Raw genomic sequence first — 22,500 nt, 5'->3', positions numbered from 1 at the left:
GGGTCATGCCGCCCCCCCCATGAAATAAAAAAAAAAAAAAATGGATGGCTGTGGTGCATTCTGGCGATATCTGTGAACAAAATTCAGACAAAAATTTAAAGTAAAATTTCCAAGTCCTGACCAACAAAAAAAATGGGCAGAAGTTCCCCAAGGCCCAAGCCCAGATTTTTTTGCACCCTATACCCTATCACTGGATATCATAAAATCACATTTGTCATTAAAATATGCTTAAAATATGCCATCTTATCTTAAGAAAAATGAATTAAGTGAACTATTCAGTAAAAAGACATCTAAAATTGTCCCTTTCCCCACATTATACATTATAGTTTATAGAATATATATAAAAATATATCCTAGAATTTCTACAGCGTACAGCAAAACATGTTAAAGAAGTTCATCTGTAGTAATTATTAACGTTTAAGTCTTGTTACATCGTGTTGTACTGATACACTCGACCACATTGCTCACTATCTTAGATAAAGATCTAGTAATACTAATAGTATGAGTTGCCACACACACACACACACACACACACACACACCACACACACACACACACACACACACACACACACACACACACGCACGCTTGAAAAATGTACGGGTGTGGTCAGTCATGTTGCGGGTGTGATTAGGGATGGCCTTGAAATAATTTACTGGATTAATATAAGATAACTGTAAATTAAAAATAAAATGAATACATAACTAAAATAGAAAACTAAAATTTCAGTCAGAAATGATGTTTTCCAATTTCAAGTAATATTAGTAGAACATGATATAAAACGGTATTTAAAATTTTTCATCAATAAAAATTCTTGATCTGACAAACTTTAACTGAAGAAAACTTAAATGCACTGGCCTGTCAAGGAATAAACATGAATGATGTATACCCGCAATGTTTTCAAAATGCTGAACGTTTACTTCAACATAATTGGCGTTTGTGACAAGCTAGCGATACATTGGAACAAACATTCCTGTCGCCAATCGTGATGTGTTGTTTTGGGGGTGTGGAGGGAGAAGCACGCTTGCTGGCTTGCTGGAACGCGCCTTTATGTGCATGCGCTCGACATATTGGCCACAGCTGAATCAGGCGACGAGGTGGATGATAGTCTAACGTCTTTTTGTGGAGAGGGGCACACAGTCACACTGCCTTGTGATCGACGCAATGACCACCCCTGGTGTGACTGAATTTCTTTTGACATGGTTCATGATGTTGGTGACTTTCGACGTAAATGCACTCGCAGTACGTAAAGCAGCTGTGAACGTGCTTTCTGCATAACTTCCATACATTGTCAGTACCGTTAACTTGCATTTCCTGTTTCTGGGTGAATACCGGTTGTTTTGGACCAGGCTTGTTTAGTTAACAACGTTTATGAAATAAACACGTAAATTAATGTCAAGACTACACAAAATAAGCAACGTCTTGAGTGAACGCGAGGGGAGGGGCGTTACTGTTACTCGTATTAGTGCCTCAACATGGCTACGGTCGTGAAAGCAAAACAACGAACTCAAACGCATGTTCGTTCAATGTTGTCAACTAATAGGATTAATTTTAGGCAATTTTTTTCTCAATTTTCCGGAGGAATTTTCATGAAACCTTGAAAATCCAGAATTCCAGGAAAATCTGGAGGACTTTCATCACTGTTTACAGCATTGGGCAGCCTTTTCTTTGTTTCCCTCTCGGCTGTTCAATAAAAAGTGGCTTATAGAAGCAATACGCTACCCCATTATTAACAACCTTCCCAATTTTATGGGAAAGCTACACAACCAACGAAATCAACATCTTTGCAACATTTGGTGAAAAGCATGAAACCCTGACACATATCTGAAGGCCCAACTGAAAAAGGATATGCCATTTTAGCCCGTGTTGAGATTTGGAATACTGGACTGTTAAAACATACAATGGACAATATTCCACATGATACTGTGGCTGATGATATATATATATGAAGGCAGGTATGATGGTAATGACAAAGTTGTAAGTAGCAGTGCATTATACAAAGAGAGGTGTTTATATCTACATTAAATGGGCATTCACAGACTTGGCTGGACACTCACCTTCCACAGCCATCCGCTCCCTCAGTTCCTGCTGCAGTCGGCTCTGACGGTCCTCTAGCTCCAATTCTCTCGCACTTAAAAGACAAATTGAACAAAGGAACTATCACTTTCACCCTTCCTGAGTGCCCTATCTTTATAAAAGACTTGATAGAGTAACAGAGTGCAACTGTACCAGAATTCTTGCAAAAAAAAAAATAATAATAATAGTGTGACATTTTTGTAAATGATATTTATATGATATGATTGATATACTCTCTCTTTTTTCCTTTGTCAGGTTTTGGAGGTCTTGCTATAAAACCCGCTATCACTTACAATATCATGAGCTCGGATTCATAGCGGACAAGGGCATTCTTCTCCTGCACCAGCTTGAACCACTCTTGCATTAGTTTGGGATCGTCCTTCTTACCCATGCCTGAAGAAGAAAGTGAGCAAAGTATGGCAGTCAGAGGAAAGATATCAGACAAGACATACGGACAGACAAGGAAACTCAAGGACCAACACTAGAAAATGCAATGACAGCCAAGGCGGGATATCCTTGTTGAGGGATGGTGAGGTGGAAAGATGGACTCGACTATTGTGGTCGGTTGGTCCATACTTTACAGAGTCACATAAAGATGGTGTTGAGGTTTCAACTTGAGGGAGGTATGTGTACAAACAACTCTCAAACACATACAAACACAATGAAAGTTGGATACAAAAAAATTGTATTAAAGACCTATATGTTTAACACAGATGAGACTCTGTCAGGAGATGTTCTTTTGGAGTAACTATTATTCTGTATCTCGGCTCATCAGAGTTCACAGTGAAGAGGGATGTGTGGGTGAATCAGCAGAAATTAAATAACTCAAATCCTAACAATGGAGAGCATTTTAAGACAAAACTTGATTGTCTCTATCAGGGTAAAAATCTAGGCATTTCAATGAAGTCTGGCTGACAATGACATAACATAGATGCTATCTGTTCACTAATGATGCACTCACAGAGACCGATTTCTATCCACTTATGATTCTCCAGTGATTTGAGGATATGCAATGTAATATGATTGTCTCCTTACACTGTTAAGATATTGAAAGACAACAGTCACGCTCTCACAATCATACCTAGGTGCAATTTAGAGTGTCCAATTAATGTATGTTTTGGGGATGGGGGAGGAAACCCACGCAGGCACAGGGGGAGCATGCGAACTCCACACAGGGAGGTGGGGAATATGAATCCCAGTCCTCAGGACTGTGAGGCCAGCGCTCTACAGCTGCGCCACTGTGCTGCCGGGTCTGAAACAAAGAATAGAATATATGAAACCTTCTATTCCAATTTCATCCTGTACATTCAGTTTCAAAGCCCAAACCGAATGAAAATGCTCAATCAGGGACAAAAAAACAGGTCGAATTCAAGTATAATTTAATTCGGTTTGACAGGGGAGGAATATTACTTTAGCCAAACCGATCAGAAGTAACATTTTGCCCTGTGAACAGTCATTCAGAATAGAGCCGGAATCAGCAGTCTGCACATGCTTCGGGCCGACGTAAATGTGCAGTGACGTCTTCGTTTATGCTCAGCGTAAATATGGCTCATATGTGATAGAGATCTTGTTTATAAGTGCTTACAGTGGTGCGAAAAAGTATTTGCCCCCTCCTATTTTCAGTTGGGTTTTTTTGCTCATCTATCACACACACAAAGGTTTAAAATAAAACCAATTTTAATATCACTCAGAGACAACCCAAGGAAATACAAATGCAGTTTTCAAATGACAAATTTATTCGGGCGCAAAAAAAAAACAAAAAAAAAAAAAAAAAAAACACTTTGACCTTCTGTGAAAAGGTAATTGCCCTCCAACCACACTGTTAAATCACAAAGTCACTGTGACTAACAACAACTTTGGGAAAGGTGAGTTCAATTTCATAATCCACACCCGAACCTGATGACCACCATGCTTGTCTAGTCAAGAAATCACTTAAACAGAAGATTTCAGAGAACATGAAGTAAGTTACAAGATCTCAAGAACCAATGCATCATGCCACGATCCAAAGAAATTCAAGCAGAAATGCAAAAAGAAGTGACTGAACGAGACTACTCTAAGAGTGTGAGAACAACTCATCCAGGTCACAAAAAAACCTTGAACAACATCTAAAGACCTGGAGGCCTCACTAGCCATATTTCAGGTCAGTCTTCTGTTCATAACTCTACCATAATAAAGACACAGGCCAAAAATGGCATCCATAGGAGAGTTCCAGGCGAAAACCCCTGTTGTCAGCAAATGCTACAAAAGCTTGTTTCACATTTCCCCAAAAACATGTTGATGATCCTCAAGACCTTTGGAGAAACATTCTGTGGACTGATGAATCAAAAACTGACCTTTTTGAAAGGTGTGCGGCCAGTTACATCTAGCGTAAAAATGGCACAGCATTTGATAAAAAGCTCAAACCTTCTTGGATGATGCAGCAGGAAAATGATGTGAAACACACAAGCAAATCCAGCCTTGAATTGGTCAAAAACAAAACTAAATTAAAGTATTGGAGTGGCCAAGTAAAAATTTGGATTGATGCTGTGGTGTGGTTTTAAATGGGCTGTTCATGCTAGGAAACCCTCCAATATGGCAGAGCTGAAAATTTTGCAAAGAGCAAAACTACATTCTTTCACAGTGATGTGAAAAACTCATCACCAATTATCGCAAATGCTTGATTTCGGTTAGTGCTGCCAAGGGTGGCACAGCCCTGCTATTAGGTTCAGGTATTCACAGAGGGTCAGAAAGGTTTGCATTTTTTTTTGTAATTGAATTCAATTGTCATTTGAAAACTTGGTATTTACTTGGTCTGTCTCAGTGTGATATTAAAATTGCTTTTCACTTCAGGGTGTACCCCGCTCCCTACCCAAAGACAGCTTGGAGAGGCACCAGCATTCCTATGCCCCTCTTGATGATAAGCAGGTTGGATAATGGATGGATAGATGATTTGAAACCTTTGCGTGTGATGGATATGCAAAAATAAAAAAAACGAAAAAAATCAGGAAGGGGTGAATACTTTTTCAGGGCACTGTATAAGTTGTTCATTTTTTTTTAATAAAAACAATTACTGTGCTAATAGAACATGGATCTCGATATTGATAAATATGACATTCACAAAGAAGTGCACCTGTCAAACAGCTGTTCTGATTAAATATACTGTACATGTATATCTTTAATGGGAAAACACAACATCATGTGCACACAGTTGACTAGAGATCTTTAATTCAGAGTGTACAAGTAAACCCAGTTACTGTGTGATTGATCTACTGAAGACGAGCCCTTCACCTGTCAATCAAACATATGTTGATAGTCGCTGAAAACAACTGTTGTGTGTACAACATGCTACTGATAAACAGTTAATGTTCCTGTGTTTTATTTGATTGCAGACTAACACGCAACAACAGCAACAACAACTCAAAGAGCTGATGTTTTAAACGATATCACCACAGTGGATCAAGCTGTTCAGCTCGAAGTTGCCATCTTGTTAGTGTGCAGGCTAGCTATTTTGAGAGTTAGCTCGCGTCTGGGCTAGCGAACACAACCAACAGTTATCCTAACCTTAAGTGTCTTTGTTATGTGAAACTATGCACTGCGCATGGAGTAAGGCTGTTGAGTATTGGACACCACAACATCGGCAAGCATGCGCCAGACCATGAGCCCAGAAGAGTCTAATGAAACAGCTGTCCAACTTTGTTGCCTCACTGTGTGATCCGCGCGGCGGCTCACCAGAACAAAGACAATTTATGGAGTCCATAAAAACTATCATGCCCATTTTAATGATAAGTTGATATAATAATAATAATAATAATATTTGTGAAAGGCCTGCTGATAAGGGTTTGGGTTTCATGTTCAATTTTTCAATTTGCTATTATGCCTAGTCATAAAAATTTTTGGCACATAATGTAAATGTTCATCTCTCAGCATTAAAGATTGTATCGCTTTTTTCCAAATGAGTAATCAAATGCAAGCAACTCACAGCCTCTTCATACGATAGCCTAATGGCCAGATCGATACAACGGTATTAGGTCTGGGGAGAAGCATATTAAGTGCAACTCAGAGTTTCAGACTTTCTTCATATTAAGCTAAACTGCTATTTGACAGGAGCTGGTGGATCCAAGAGGTTTCCTTGAAAAAGTTAAAGGAGTTTCAATGTAACATAACGTAACATAGATTAGAAAATGAGATTCTGAAGGGGGTGGAGGGGAGAAATACATATTGGATAGAGTAGAAGTGGTAGCTAAAGAGTGAGGCTTGAGTACTTTTGCAAAGACTGGCTTATTCATGTAGTTTTTTTCTCTAAATATTTCTTTCCAACATTACCACCACCACCAGCCCTCAGCCCAAGGTTCTAGACAGAGGAGAGCCCCCGGTGAAAGGGAACATAAAAGTAAAGCAGAAATCAATCAGACCACACATGGGGGGAAAAAAAGCATGTCTTCACAGATTTCAAAACTTGAAACTCGAGCAAAATCTCCATTGGCGGGTGTTAGCTACAAAAACAAACCACATGATTCATTCATTTTCAAAATGTTTGCACACGACTCCAATATAAAACATCTTCACACCATGCAAGGTTCACACTCCTGAATTATAAACCTAGCCTGCAAGCTATAGTTACATTTGAGGGGGTTTTCACATGCATTGTTGTGAATTTTTTTTTTTTTTGTAAAACAGACACCTGTTAATCTTAAAATGGCAAACAATGGTCACAAGGATGAATTATTCTACTTGTTGAATTTGCAAACAAAACATGCACTTGGTTCAAAATAAAACTACAACAGAGTAGTAACCCCTGAAAATTGACACTGTGGGAAAATGTACTGAGCCATAATTTTAAAAAAATTGTAAAAAAAAAAAAAAAAGGAGGTAGGAAGGGGGCAAGAAGATGAGGTTACAAGGAAATTGACCAATTCTGGAGAACCCCTGTGGTTGCCATAGTAACCTGCCACACCCGACAAGCAGAGGCGGTGGGGTTACGTTACCTTCAGGGGAACAGCACAGGCAGAAGGGGAGAGGTCGCCGACGGTGCATCCCCACAAAGGGCTCAACTTCCACAAGACAGGGGGAAAGGGAGCGAGGGGCTGACACAGACAGGGACATTGATGTGGAATAGAGAAGGGATAGTAGAAATGATCCAGAAGAAAGAAGAAAAACAGATGTTACAGTGAGAAATAGTAGAGGACACAGTGTGTTAGACGGTGAAGGGACAGTGTGATGAGAAAGAAAAACAAAGGACAAATTCAAAGGAGGGCAAGAACAGTGAGATAGGAAGAAGACAAATCACCTAGGAAGTGGTGGGACAGATCATCTCTGAGGTATAAGGGATGGATAAAGTAGGAGTAAAAATTGGAAAACAACCTGGATGGAAAAGCCTTTTGATAATGCATTTCTAGATGCTTCCATTAGGCCATCGCATTCTTCATTTGACGATAAAATGTAATTAAAACCCTTGCAATTCCATGCGAACTTTTTTTTTTTTTTTTTTTTACATCGCATGGTTTTGAGTGACGATTCCAATGTCTTGAGAAAAAAAAAAGCATGGAATCAGATAGCCTCAATTCAAGCTTGACGCCAAGGTAATAAACCAATCAGTGATGTATGCATCCTGTCTGCTCCACAAAAAAAAAAAAGCAAACATGTTGTGAATCAAAACTATAGGGAACGTAAAGACCATTTCTAGGACCTAATGATAATGCATTAGAGGTTTTTGCTGACGATATCCAGAGGAGAAATGTGGAGGTTACCCTTATTCAAAACAATGGTGGCTAGAGTCAGGCCAGGCCTACTAAACAGTGGGTACGGTTTCATCCAACCATCCAACTTCTATATCGCTTACCCTGACTAGGGTCATGGTTGTGTCAAGAGACTATCCCAGCTGACCCTTGGCGAGAGGTGAGGTACACCCTGAACTGGTCGCAAGCCAATCGCAGGGTACATATAGACAAACAATAATTAACACGCACATATACATCTATGGGCAATTCAGTCTTCCATGAAGCTACCATGCATGTTTATGGAAACTGGAGAGAAACCAGAGTACATGCAACCTCCTCAGAGGAGAGGGAGGAATTAAACGCAGGTTCTCAGAACTGTGAGTCAGATTTGTTAACCTGTCATTCACCATGTCACCCTATGTAATTTGTGCTCATATGCCCATGTCTTTTCTTTTCTCTGTACCACGTGGCAAAAAAATTACACAGTCAGGTATAACAGTTAAAACACAAGTAAGCGTTGTTGACCAATTGTCATGAAAATGATCAATTTTACCTCTGAAGTTAAAAGTGATACTTCCATAGTACACTGACTGTACACAAGATCAATTCATAGGTATTTTATGGTCTGAGTCTTTTTGCATGCTGCTAACAACAGTCTCAACAGATATTTATCACCCTTCATTCATTCTTTCTTAATGTACCCGAAATGTTCTATTTGCGTCTTGGCTAATGAGCAAAATTCACCTGGGCATCACGTGACGCTGGAGTCACCTGCCCTCGAGTTGGAAGGCGCGATAGAGACATGTCACATGGCTTGTGCTTCACGTGCCTTAAATGCAATGCTCCTAGCGCCTCTTAACGTTGAAGGCAACCCGGAAGTTGTTACACCTCCATATTAAGGTGTATCTCAAATGTCTCAAATGCCCATTGAAGAGAGGGGATTAAACATTGAGGAGCCTCCATGAGGGATCTTAAATTGAGAGACGTGTGATGCGTTTTCAGTAGACGTCTCATAGCTCCTCGATGGTGCCTTTTGAAAATGGCCGTGCAAGATCTAGATCGTGAACAGAGCAGAACTTCAATTTAAATCTCCTGCATTCCGGAATCCTTGATCATTTTAGTATGACAATTAAAAAAAAAATAATAAAAACTTTGCTGAGTTTGTGCTGTACTTGGGGATTTTAGGCAGTCTTTAATATTAAAATGACTTCATTAGACAGGTTCAACTAACCACACACAGTATTTCTAAAGTTTGTGGAGTAATTAGGCTGCCATTTTCGAAAATCCATTTGGGCATATGAATAAAATAAAAACTATTGGGGCGACTGTTTTTGTATTCAATGCAAACTAAGCAGGACATCCATCCACACTTTACATATATTGTATTTACAAGTCACTCCAAAATTGTGCTGTGCGCAGAGAGACGAGGACAGGATGGGCTTGATATTGACCAATTGCAATACTCATTGCATCTGTAAGGTTAAAGAGTAACAGTGTTGGTTATATTTGACTTTCCATCTTAATATATAAAGCATAAAGGAGACATTTGTAGTGTAGCAGTCATAATTTAGCGATGCAGATGGTTCATCTGTGACAGGTCAATGGTGTGACGTCATCTAAAGTCGGCATTTCCATTAAAAGACGTCAGACAGGAATGATTGTCTTATTTCCCCAAAACATTCCTGCGGCATCCTACATCGCTGCTCTCTGAATAACCTCAGTCCTCGATGGAATTTCTGGTAGGGGAAGAGCTAAGAGCTAGCAAACTCCAAATATAGAAATGAAATATTCACACTTCACGTGTTCAAATTTTTGTTACATTACAGACTTATTCTAAATCTGATCCAAGTATAGTTTTACATATTCTCAATTAAATATTCCATAATGACAAAGTAAAAAATTTTGTGTAAATGTATAAAAAAAAAATGTAAACAGTCAACCATAGTGCTGGGATGTCTATGCTATTCCACTTAAATTTAAGATCAGCTGTGCCTGATTTCCACCGATGATGCTTGAGATGCTTCTGCAATTTGAATGCAGCAAATTCTTCAAGAGAACTTGCTCCAGAGTGATCTGGAACTCAGACTAGGGTGTCGATTCACCTTCCAACATGAGAATCACTCAAAGCAAAAAAATAGAGGTATGGGTTCATCTTTGGAGAGAACTAAAAACGGCTGTCCACAGACAGTGTGTATCAACACCTGACTAAAATTAAGATTAAGATTAATCGATGAGAGAGGGAGAAAATGCCCCAAAACAGATTTACCAAGTTCATAGTCATACCCAAGAAGTCTTGAGGATGTGATTGCTGCCAAAGGTGGCAATAAATATTCATTCATTCAACGAAATATGAAACCAATGGTGTGGAGCAAAAACTTTGTCAGCCAGCAATTGTGCAAGTTCTCCCACTTAAAGAGATGATAGAGGCCTGACACACCTGGTACACTTCACCTGTCACACAGAAAATTCCCCCCAAAAAAAATCACATCTGATTTTTAAAGAATGTATTAAATTATGGTGGAAAATAGGTGGATGGTCAGTAACAACAACAATTACGGAGTACGAGAAACCTTTTTTTACTATGTGATGTCAGCCATGCAGCGTAATCAACCATCTTACAGACAATGTTGAGAGTTTGGACTTTTCATTGTAAATATTTAAGTCCTTTAGGGATGGTTCTACACACTTGGACTGGTCTTTGTTTGAATCACCGGATACAAATTACCGTTTGTCGAGTGATATTGATTATGCTAAATTTACCATTGTTAGATTGAAGAAGTAATTTTAGGCCAATTACAGTCAAGGAAAAGTAACATTACTTTGCTTGTTACTCAAAATGGCAGATTTCAAATAAAACCACTGACACCAATAACGCATTACAAAGTTACCAGTTAAAAGCATCACTGGTTTTACGTGAATGTAAACAGTTATATCGAGAAAACAAATACTACTTTAAATGAACAGACAATCAAAACACTAAAAAAATGGCATAAAATTAGAATTGGCCACTGGGACCTCCACTCTGAAACAATGTAGACACATATGCTGTTTAATTACAAGTGTTTCTCCTTGGAAGCAACAGGCTCACTACCATGACATTACAACTAGTTGTCCAGCTCGCTAGTTTATCCTGTAAATATGTAAATGCTTAACTGCAAATTTGATGTCATGATGAAATTGATTTCTTAACAGGAAACTGAACTCATCCTGTCCATAATATCATAGGCTTACTACATGAAACTGAACAAAACTGATGAATTATGAATTCAAACAAAGCAAAAGAACTCACAGTGTACAGGACAGCATTCCAGAAAAGAAATAAAAAAAGACCAATGATGGAGACTTATTAACAGGAATTCTCCGATTAAAAGGCAGACAACACACATGGAACAACATCTACGGTCAGTTCTCTTTGTACCTTCAGACTTGAAAACATTTAAATTGGTAACTCGCACTACAGCAGTTGTTAAATTCACTTAGAACCACAGCAAGAGGAACACGTGCACATTCATGAGATCCAATACGAGACCTAAAACTTCTGCTACGTTCAGAGTTGCTAAAATTTCTCAGTTAGCTGTGAGGTTTTAAGTTAAAAAATAAATTTAGGAAGTCATACAGAGACGACTTTAATACTTTGCCCTTGTAAATAAATTATGAAAAATATGTTCCATTACAAAACCACAACTACAGCAGCAAGTATATTGTTCTATGGAAAGTCCTCTTAGAGTCTCAGTCAAAAAAAGTAAGCATGAATAAATTAATACTTTTGTAAAAAAAAAAACAAAAACAGATAGAGCTCTTGGATTAGAACCTAATGGATTGAAATAAGTAAGTCTGTAGGAAAAGTCATTTGCTAAGTGAGTCACGTCCAAACATCAAACAATTCCTGTCATGTTCTAGTGAGTAAAAGTAAGTTATCCCAAACAAAGAGAAGCCAATCACATCTTAAGTCTTAAAAAATCTGATGCACACACAGACAAATGCAGAAGTTTTCTCAATGAAAATATGTTTTACAGTAAATTGGAGTTCCAAAATTTCACTTTTTATTCAAACAAGTCTGCAATTATATGGCAAATCCTAAATGGTGACTATGGACCAGTCACCCTAAATCAGAAGACGAGGGGTTTACACACACTACGTATAAATACTATGGGAGCAACAACTGAGAAGGTGTGAGAGAAAGCCAGGGAGGGATGATGGGACACAACTAAGGCTTGGATTATTAGGAATATGACCAAGGCTGAGGTATTATTTCTACTAGGGGACACACAGTTAAGGAAATAAACATTTGTTTCTAATGGAAGGATATAAGCTACTGCGGTCTGAATGTTTCCCCATTCCCACAACAATTATGTTTTGGTCATGTGCTATTACCTTATATTTTACAGACTCTAGCATATAATTGTCAAAACATACTGTAAGTGTATTATATAATATATATAATACCATATTATTTATTAAAAGATAAGCTTGTTGGGAATGGTTTTACAGGCAATGATTTGTCTGCAAAACATGGATATGTACCTATTATGGAGATCTTGAAAATGAGGTTTAAAAAAAAAAAAAAAAAAAAAAAAACACCCAACTTTATTTTGGTCTCCGTTTCAGAGACATATAATTTTGTTGTTTATTTAGGTGTTTTAATGGCTCAAAAAGCTATAATGACAGTCATGCCTATAATGTCAGAATGTATATTGTATTCTCACATCTCATTGTGATCATCCCATTTTTAATGTGTAAAGGAGGACATTTTTCATCTTTTCCTGTACATACTACTACTATTGTACACGGATAGGGTAATTTAATATAAATGCAGTTCACAGTGCAGAATTGCACAGTCTTACTTAGCCACATGAAAGAAGAAAATTACATTAGAAACAGCTCTGGTTTAAGACGTCTGATGTGCTACACCACTCCAACCTAAAACTACACTTAATGTAGCCTAATACTGGATTCAATAATCATACATTTTAGAAATCAGTGTCAATTTTATTTGTTTGATCTGCCTTTGGTGTGGAGAAGTCCAAAGGATAATGACAAGTGGAATGTAGGAGGTTTTGTCATGATGCTAAAACCAATCAGCCAGCCACTCAGCCAGTCAATGGAGGTAGATGAATACAAAGCTCCAAGGAAATTAAAAGGGGTGGGGAGAGATTCAGTTAGCCATTAAGTTAGTCTGTAAGTGACAGATAGTAAATACATACCGCCCAGATGTAAGTCCAGGATTTCACTGTAATTAGAATCTCCCCAATAGTCTACAACGACAGGGATATATTAGACATGAGTTATTTCACACTGCCCCACAATGGGCAGACGAACAATCCTAAAATGAGCATGCATGCACACACACATACACTTCAACTTGCAGGAACACTACCCACTACCCCCCTCCAAAAAAAAAAAAAATATCCTTTTGTACTTACCACACTGCCCAGTACAAAGAGCTTACACACTTGAGCACATGACAATCAAAATCCTCAAACTGCTTTACGGATTTCGTGGTGTGCAGCAAATTGGCGCAGTCTACTTCATTTAGACTTTTATAGCTATTTTGAGTCATCCACTCAAATACAACAATTTAACCTGGCCAAGTATAGAATATTCATTTTATAATGTAATGACTGATTATTTGATCATTTCTAACCAAAAGAGCACCTGGGAGTTAAATCTGATCTTTCATGATAAAGTATGAATGGACAAGTATTGGAACAAACTTGAAAAAAAAAAATCAGGGTAATCAGGGTTTGGGTTTGACCTCCTCAGTTCCCTTTGACTCTTAATTCTTTATACAATGATACTTCCCCAAAGTGGAGGAAAAGTTTCAGGAAGACCCTTTTCTGCTCCACCATTGACTGTGATGTACTGTACAAAGCAAAGTCCAGATGCCCCAGTACATACGTTTATAGTATACATGTAAAACAAACTCTAGATTGCTATTAACCTACATTGCAATAATGCATTGTAACCCAAAGGGTAGTGGCAGATGCCTTTATTTGAACACTTAGCTGCACTAGGCGAATCTTTGTTCAAAATATGTGGACTTTGTGTAAAACAATCTGTTGGCCGGTTACATTATTTTTTTAAAGACGATTAATTTTCCCCAAAACGATCACAATAACCGAGAATAAGTGTTGTTTGATGCCTCTGAAATCATGGAAAGAAAATAAGGCTCAACCTTGATCTGTAAGAGCGTTGTTGGTTCCCTGAAGACGAATCATTTACCTCTCAATTTAATATATGTGGACCTTTGCTGTAGTCAGTGGGGATTATGTCATTCACTTCCAGTTTTAAGGACTGATCCTGCCCCGCCTCTTCTAGTCTGCTGATTTTTAATCCAAATGGCTATTATTCACAATTAACTCAAGGCACACTGTAAATTTCATAAAAAAATGTGAGCCCACATGCGCCCAGTGACACAGCAATCCAACGCTGTCGGCTCACTGTATGATCCCCGTGGCTGCTCAATAAAGCAATGAGAATTCAGGGAGTCCGGGAAAACCATCAGGTCCATTTTACTTATCAAACGATGAGTCAATACAGTAATTATCGTGACAGGTCTACCGATCTGAATTTGATTTCCAGTGTTGCCCATCAGAACAAATCACACTCATGTAAAGGGTCCTCGCTGGGATAAGTGAAGGAGATAACGTGGATCCAGAACAAGCGTGCGCGCACACACACACACACACACACACACACATACACGCGCACACACACACACACACAAATCTTTATAGGAACACACATTAACCTAATTGCATGCATCTCTGATTGACGATGGCAGACATGTTACAGACAAATTGTGATGTTCAAAGATGGAGAACTGTTGAAGTGTGTCACCACAGATGAAGTCAACATAACAGTGTCACATGTCATTCATATGAAGAGAAACCTCAGTGTCTCTAATACCTGATCTTCTTTTGTGCTGTTTGGGTAATGTATAAGTACCTTTGTACATTCCTTTAAGAAAGTAGAGTGGCAAATGTTAAAGCAGAGAAACAACTCATGACGGAACAATCAGTGACTTGGTTGCTAGATTTTAAAAATAAATTGACTGTCTGTTGAGTGAATAAGCTGTACTGTGCAGAACTTAGTCCACCAAAAGATTTGCATTTTTAATAATCCCATAATGACCATATATAACAAGAATGCCACTCAGCAGAGCACATACCTCCACCAGGGCTGAACTGAAAAACTGAAAATTAATAAGATTACCATTTGTCCTTCCATTCATGAGTTAAGAGGCTACTTTATAGATGACTATCAACAGACGGGAGGTTCCATTATGATTGTGGCAGGTGGACAGATTGTGTTGATGCCCTTCTGACTCAAATGTGTGTGTATCCCTCTCGCTGTATATTTTACCCAGATTGACAGCTATTTCCTTCCGTCACATGCAGCACCCCTCTACAAAGTTTTCTTAACGCATTAATGGTGAATGTATTGTCCTACTTTACTCATTCAAGATGTCAAATCAAATGCAATAAAAAGATGAAGACAAATGTGCTCTTGGTGGCCCGAGACTTTTGCAAAGTATTGCAATGGATGAATCAGCTTGTGACAAGACTTGACCGCAAAGGTTAGCCACCACAATTAATTGGGTTGGAATACACATTATACAACCCTATCTCACCTAGAGGACTATCATAACACACTCCCATAACCCATATCTTGTAAATAAAGTAGTGGTTTTAATGTTCATGAAATTGTATCACATTATGAACAGTGGAGCTAACTATGCTATTTGTAATAGCCCCTTATCAAGAGAAAACAGTATCTACTTGCCTTTGTTGCACAGAAAAATAAAATCTTTGCACAAGATCTCAAATTATGTCACGGGGACTTTTTTTTGTTTTTCAATTACATCTTGGATCACAGTATTCATCAATAGTTTATGTATTGTTGCCTTTGTAGGTTGAGAAATAGCTGAATCTAAATAAGCATTAAATTATAATGAGATGTGCTCTCCACAGGGGAGGAGAGCCTTCAAGCAGTTGCAAAAAAAAAAAAAAAAAAAGGTAACTGGTATGCTTGAACATCACACAATTTTAGGAACATACATTTTATATTGAAGCATTGAGATTTTTGAGGTCATCTACCTTATGTAGTTATAAAAAAAATAATAAAGGGTAGTTTACCTGCTTCTCCTCGCAGTGCTTTTTCCACAGCCACGCCTCTCTCCTCCAGCTGCCTTTGTTTCTCCTCTACCTGCTCCAGCTGCCTCTGAATAATCTAAATGCAAAAAAAAAAAAAAAAAAAAAAAACAAATATGCAACTATGAAGAGCACCTTCAAATGCCACTGCATTTTCAATTTAGTGAAAAGTATGGTCATCTTCACAGATTCTAATAATCTAGCCCACTCAAAATTTTCCAATAGGATGTATGTTAAGAAGTAGGACTAAAGAACTTCCTGGTTGAGTGCCTTGCTTTCTCCTTTACATATACTGGATACAAACAAATTTACAATTGTTTTTTTAAAGGGATAAGGGGAAAAAAATAAAATATTTCTTGCGTAGTATTTTGTGGGACGTTAGAAACCAGTTTGTAATGTCATATAATTCAAAGTTGAAATTCGTTCCGTGAACACGTTATCTCAAAACAAATCTGAAAAATATATTTCCCAATTAAAGTGAATGGAAATAGTTAATCTGTCCCAGTCTCCCAAAAAACACAATTTATAAAACAGATTTAAGAAAGTTATAAAACATGATAGAAGATCATGTAAATATATTAACTAGTTTATTAAATCATGCCAAAATTCTCAAACACACGCACGCAGACACAAAAGTAGATTTTGACTCCTACTCATGCAGCATGATCTCCTTATCCCAAGTGCGTGTGTTGTTGTTTGTTTTGTTATTCCTGGTCACTCCCACAGATTACTCCTACTACCCAAAATCCTGAACTAAAATTTAGGCATACAATTTACCACAGCGTGTCATCTCAGATGAACGCACATATATCTTTGGCACAATAATGGTTGATTTAGGTGTAATCTTACGAGCAGCTGTTTTTTTGTCTGTAAACCCCTTTTTGTGCATCTCAATGATGACTGCATGCGTTTCCTTGCCAGTATTGCCCGTATCAGCATGACAAAGTGATCTCAAGCCTCGTCTTCATCAACACTCTCACCTGTGTTAACGAGAGACTCACTGACCTGATGTCACCTGGTCCTTTTGTGTCAGAGCTGAATTGTAATGGAAATGTGTGTGTGTGTGTGTGTGGTCGAAGTTCATTTTAATGGCAAATAGGGACTTTGCAATTAATTTCAATTCATCTGATCACTTTTCATAACATTCTGGAGTACATTAAAATTTCCATCAAAAAATGAGGTAGTAGATTTTGTTAAAATTAACATTTGTATAATTCTCCAAACCATTGTCCACAGCTGTACATGTAAATACTGCACTGCATTTCAGAGGTACCCTGTATTTTCATGAAGTTGTAATTTCAGTGTAACTACCAGTATATGGTTATTCATTGTGTAAGGGGTGATAAGAACATGTACAATTTGAGAACTGGGAGCCTTTGGAAATTTTCCCTGCTTTAGCATTGATACAACTTTAATCAATATCACAAGGTCATTGGAGAAAAACAAGGGGCTCTTTTTTTGCACTGTGCTAAAGAGCGCTAAGTGAGAGTTCTATGTTGTGCTTTAGTGCTGACTCGGCAGCCTGGGAGGAGTACTGCAGATGAGCAAAAGCCATATGTTGTGCAAAAATATTGCACAACAGTGCATTGTAAATTCACTGACAGACAAAAAAAGATTGTTTGACCTCTTGCTCAATTTTTAAAAACGCTGTTAAGTTCCATCAGTTCATCAGTTGCATAAAAAAATAACAGATTCGCAAATGAATATGTAAATAGAAAGATAGATAAATATTTCATTGGGCAACACAAATAGTGGAAAATATTACATTCTTGGGAATCAATTAATCACATTTCCATTAAGTAATAAGACTAATTTGGCCACTAACCTGGGCTCGGTGTAACCTCTTCAGTTCTTCCTGCTTTGCTTGTCGTCGAGCAGCTTTCTGGACTCTTCTTGTGAGCTTGGCATTGAGCTCCTCTTCGGTGTATGTTTTCTAGTGGAATCACAAGATGTTACTGCTTCAAAAAAAAAGAAATGTGCACCTGCCAAAGGGTTCTCAAGAACTGATTAAAAGGACATTTAAGTCCCACTACAACACGGTGGTGAACACTTAACTAGCACTTACAGTATGTGCACTGGCTTGGAAAAAAATTGGAACAATCAACAACGATGTCATATCCCTATGTAGGCCTGTCAGTATGCTTTATCGAATGATATAATTGTTCCAAAAAACGATAAAGGATAGCATTGCTTCTGTTTTTTCATTGTGATCCAAGCATCATAATTCAAGATCAATAAAAATATGAACAAACAGACTTGGGCTCTGTTTACAAAAACATCACTTGTCCAAATTTTTAAAATATGGCACAGAGGAATAGAGATTCTTTGATACCTTAAAGGGCAATACAATGACAATCAAATTTCTGCTTGGTTAAGAAATAGAAATAGTGCAAGTAGCAAGATTAATAAAAGCAGAACAAGCAGATCAAAGAAACCTGTTTGCATCAGGATTCGTACTGCCTATCAAAAGTCTGCAGCATTTCTGCACACTGCTTTGTCAACATGCAAATTTGGATCTCTTACAATAGGGACTAATGCTATACTTACACTGTATATGTGATCTTATAGGTGTCATACCTGTTAATATGTTGAGATATGCATTGTTGTGCAAGGGCTTCCTTAAACGCAAGCTGTGGGACATGTCACACCAGTTTTTTTTAACTCAGAGCTAAAGTAATTGGGCGTGATGATTGTTCAAAATGGATTTTGTTGCTGTGAGGTTTATGTTGTTTTTGTTGTAACTTCATAAAACTACCACTCATTGAAAATAACATTCACTGCCATCATCTGGCTTGAATCCAAATTCTACCCACAATGCCACGTGGCATCAGACTTGGAACCTATTTTGATCTATGCCGCTAAACTTTCTGCCAATTGCCACAGTTACTGGGTAGCTGTCAGAAAACTTTGCATAAACTAATTCACTCTTTCACCGCAACTATGTATATATGCATGTGTGCGTGCGTGTGTGAGTCCCACAACGCCCAGTGGCAAGCATGTTGATTGCCAAGAAAGGTGAACAAATATGCGAGTAAAAGTCGATGATGTATGAATACAAACATGCATGTAAATGAGAATTTATCTAGGATGGAAAAACTACTGTTGCCATTTCATTTATCAGATGATAAGACAATAGTAAATGCAGTGATTATCATGACAGTGCTATCCCTGAGTAATATAGACTGCTTCCAGAAAATTTAACTACCATGTAATTTTTTTTTACCCATAAATCTATTCAAAAATTAAACTTTCACAGATTATAGATTCAGGACCCACAATTTAACCCCATTTGAAGTATGGATATTTGTTTTTTTTTTTTTTCATGATTTGGGTTTCCAGCTCAGAAAACCCACAGAATTAAGAATTCAGAATACTGTGAAGAAATCCAAAAATCCCAGGCAATGCCACAGCATGACTGCCTCAAAGCCATGGTGCAGCAAGGCAATAATACAAGTAAACAGACTCCGAAGAAAATACTGATTGTGTCCTTTTGAAAGTACTGTATTTTGATTCAGTTAATGTCAGCCCATTTTGTTCTACAAAAACTGACAATGGAGATTTCTTCTCAGTATTCTATTTTTTATTCTGGATTTTATGGGGTTTATGAATTGGAAACCCAAATTATGTCAAAATAAAGAAATACTTGAAATTGTTTAAATTGTAAACCCTTAATCCATGAAATCTTAATTTTGAATGGAATTATTGAAATCAACCTTTCCATGAAATTCAAATTTGGGGGCAAAAGCATAAAGGTGCCCTGTAAATATCTGGAATGAGCTCCATAGGGCACCTTTTACTACTACTAGAACATTAAAACAAACAAACAATGCTGCATGTATAGTACATTGACTTCATTGGACATCTTCCTGAGGTATTGTACAACACCAGAACGTTTTTTTTTTTTACAATAGGCAATACATTCTGAAACAATACAGGGATGTTCACCCCAAAAAAATTACTGACTTAGAAGTGTGTTAAAATCTGGAATGTGGATAAAGGGAGTGAGTAGTACTGGTAGAAAAAAAAATGTCCAGCATGCACGCTGGAGAAAACACCATTCTGCAGTGACAGATATGCAGGTTAATGTTATACGAGTCAGAAAGGGGCTGACTGACATCACCGGATGTCTTTGTGGCCTGAAAGTGAAGCACTGCTGAAGAGTCCTTTTGGACAGCAATGTGTCTGAGTGACTGGGTGCCGTTACCCCGATTAACACATGCATCAAGAGAGGACAGTTAGTTTAAGGCCAGATGCTCAAAGGCATTTATAGAGTAAACTGAAGCATGCGCGTAGAATCAGGCGTATGTGGGGTGTAATTGATGGCAATGGATGTGATACTACCTTTGCGGCATATGATCTCTTGAACGCCAGTGCATGAGGGACATAAACAGACTTGGGGAGGACAAAACATAAAATATGGTATCAAACATGATGATTAAATGCATTAATAATGGCTGTTAAAGTGGATTAAAAAAATAAAAAAATAAAAAAAAAAAAAACACACTTAAAATAAATTACATGTATCACACACATTGTTACTATTTCCCAACAAACCCAATGAAAGTGGGTGCAGTGACACAGTATATTATGTTAAATAAAATTAGTCCAAAAGCACTCACAAATCAAAGTTCTTCAACAAAAATTGTATATATATATATATATATAAATGAATATAAAATATGTGCAACTCCTCCAAGAAAAAAATTCATTGGATCTTTACAATTCACATAAATGGTATATTTTGAGTTCAAAATGGTAAACCAAAAGGGAACACTCTGTGCATGTTTTGTGTTAACTATTTCTTCAGTCATTGTTTTGTTTTATTATTTGCTAGTTATGGTGTTCCGTTTGCTGTGGTGTGATAATTTTGGTGTTGATGCAACACCATGAGTGTGAACAACATGTTGACTAAAGACTTGCATAAACTGTCAGTGTAAGGGGGAATGTAAGCTTCTTCTGCTTACAAATGTGAAATTGCCATTGTTCCTCAATCCCTTATGAGTGCCATCCTGTGGTAGCTTTCACACATGCTGAAACACACGCTAGCATGCATGCCAACAATGTGATATGCATCTGTTAGGTTGCAATTCATTTGAGTCGTTACACAACATTTACAGATTTTGGAAATTGGTGTGCTCACAATCTGCACATTATAAGGTGCCCCGTCCTATTTATGAGAAAATTTAAGACATTTGAGTGCAACCTAGGTAAGTAAGTAAGTTTCTTTCGGCTTGTCCCTTTCGGGGTCGCCACAGCGTGTCATCTCAGATGAACGCATATATATGTTTGGCACAATTTTTACGCCGGATGCCCTTCCTGACGCAACCCTTCTCAGGGAGTGGAGGCCCCAGTGGGATACGAACCCACAACCCCTGGTTTACCAAACCAGTGCTCTAACCACTGAGCTACAGGGCCATTTGAGTGCAACCTATCGTCGTGAAAATATGATACAGATTATCCAAAAATGTGTCAAAATTGGTTGGGGAATAGTAGAGCATTTCTGTTCATACAAAATTCTACTGAAATCTTGTAAGAACAGGATTAAAGCCCTAAAACACAACAAAACATCAACTGGTAAACAGATGCTGGGGACTGGATGGCATGTGGACAGACATTAAGCGTTTTGTCTAAAGCAGAATATTTAAGTACAACTGATATTCAACACAACTAAAAGTGACTGCTAGTGTTTGTTTTCAAAGCTGGGGGACACTATGCCTCTGGCCCTAAACCTAAACAGGTCTATCTACATCACCAGAAACATACACAGATTAAAGCAGGGGAGACACTACATTAGAATTTCAGGCATTAACAGAGATTTAAAATAAGGTTTTTATGAGCCTAATCAATTGCGTTTTTACGTTTTCACTTACTTCTTCTCATAAGGATTTAAACAATTCTTTAAGAGTCAAGTTAATTGACAAAAAAGTAATAAAGTAAATGAGTGAGGCCAATGTTGAAAACACAGTATCTTGAGAAATTAATACTGTGAAAGAATAAAGTATTTTTCCAATTTAAATAAGGTAAGTAATAGACAACGTGTTCATAGTAATGATATATGTTCAAGTAATACAAATACTGTCTACAGTAGTTAAACGTGTTATTTGCTTGAAATTCATTTTGTTAACCACTACTGCAAAATACCTCCTCATTGTCTTTTTCCTTTTCACGATCAACTACTTTTTCTCGTTTTCTTTCTTTGGGCCTCTCTTTAACCCTTTTTCTTTCTTTTAACTGCTTCCTCATTTCCTTGTCCAGTTTCTCTTCCTTGTGCATCCCTGACACTAGGTCAAAGATGTCCGTGTGACGCTAGAAATAGAATATATTCATGTTGTTGGTTTTTAAAAAGGAAACAGATATACTCATTTTGTCCAGGATGAAAACAACTTGCAGACCATATTTTGCTTTTCATTATTGCCTTTCATTTTCTATTACAGTACCCTGATGGATTAAGAAATGTGTATTGCCTTTAGGCTACACAGGCTCAATATTTTAGGTGATGACAAAATATCATTCTTGTGCCTGTTTTGAAAGTGATTGCTTGTCACTTTAGAACACTAATGTGGAAGATGCAACAT

The 22,500-nt window shown here is 37.7% G+C and overlaps 1 protein-coding gene across 6 annotated transcripts in view; it reads right to left on the bottom strand.

Moving 5' to 3' along the window:
* The window catches only part of mical3a (microtubule associated monooxygenase, calponin and LIM domain containing 3a), an 88,810-nt gene that overhangs the window by 5,892 nt on the left and 60,418 nt on the right, over positions 1–22,500 (bottom strand). For 4 of the 6 annotated variants that reach the window (XM_061821413.1, XM_061821412.1, XM_061821416.1 and 1 more), the window contains 6 exons: positions 20,267–20,317; positions 17,751–17,858; positions 15,911–16,004; positions 12,977–13,027; positions 2,370–2,469; positions 2,058–2,131 (listed from right to left, as the gene is read on the bottom strand). In XM_061821413.1, the coding sequence (XP_061677397.1) occupies positions 2,058–2,131; positions 2,370–2,469; positions 12,977–13,027; positions 15,911–16,004; positions 17,751–17,858; positions 20,267–20,317 (478 nt within the window). The remainder of the gene's footprint in view (positions 1–2,057; positions 2,132–2,369; positions 2,470–12,976; positions 13,028–15,910; positions 16,005–17,750; positions 17,859–20,266; positions 20,318–22,500) is intronic. The other 2 variants (XM_061821415.1, XM_061821414.1) reach the window with 2 other exon arrangements.

Source organism: Syngnathoides biaculeatus, chromosome 6, assembly GCF_019802595.1.
Source record: "Syngnathoides biaculeatus isolate LvHL_M chromosome 6, ASM1980259v1, whole genome shotgun sequence".
Lineage (NCBI taxonomy): Eukaryota > Metazoa > Chordata > Actinopteri > Syngnathiformes > Syngnathidae > Syngnathoides > Syngnathoides biaculeatus.
Note: the sequence above shows the minus strand (reverse complement) of the source record. Positions and strands in the feature narration are given on the sequence as shown.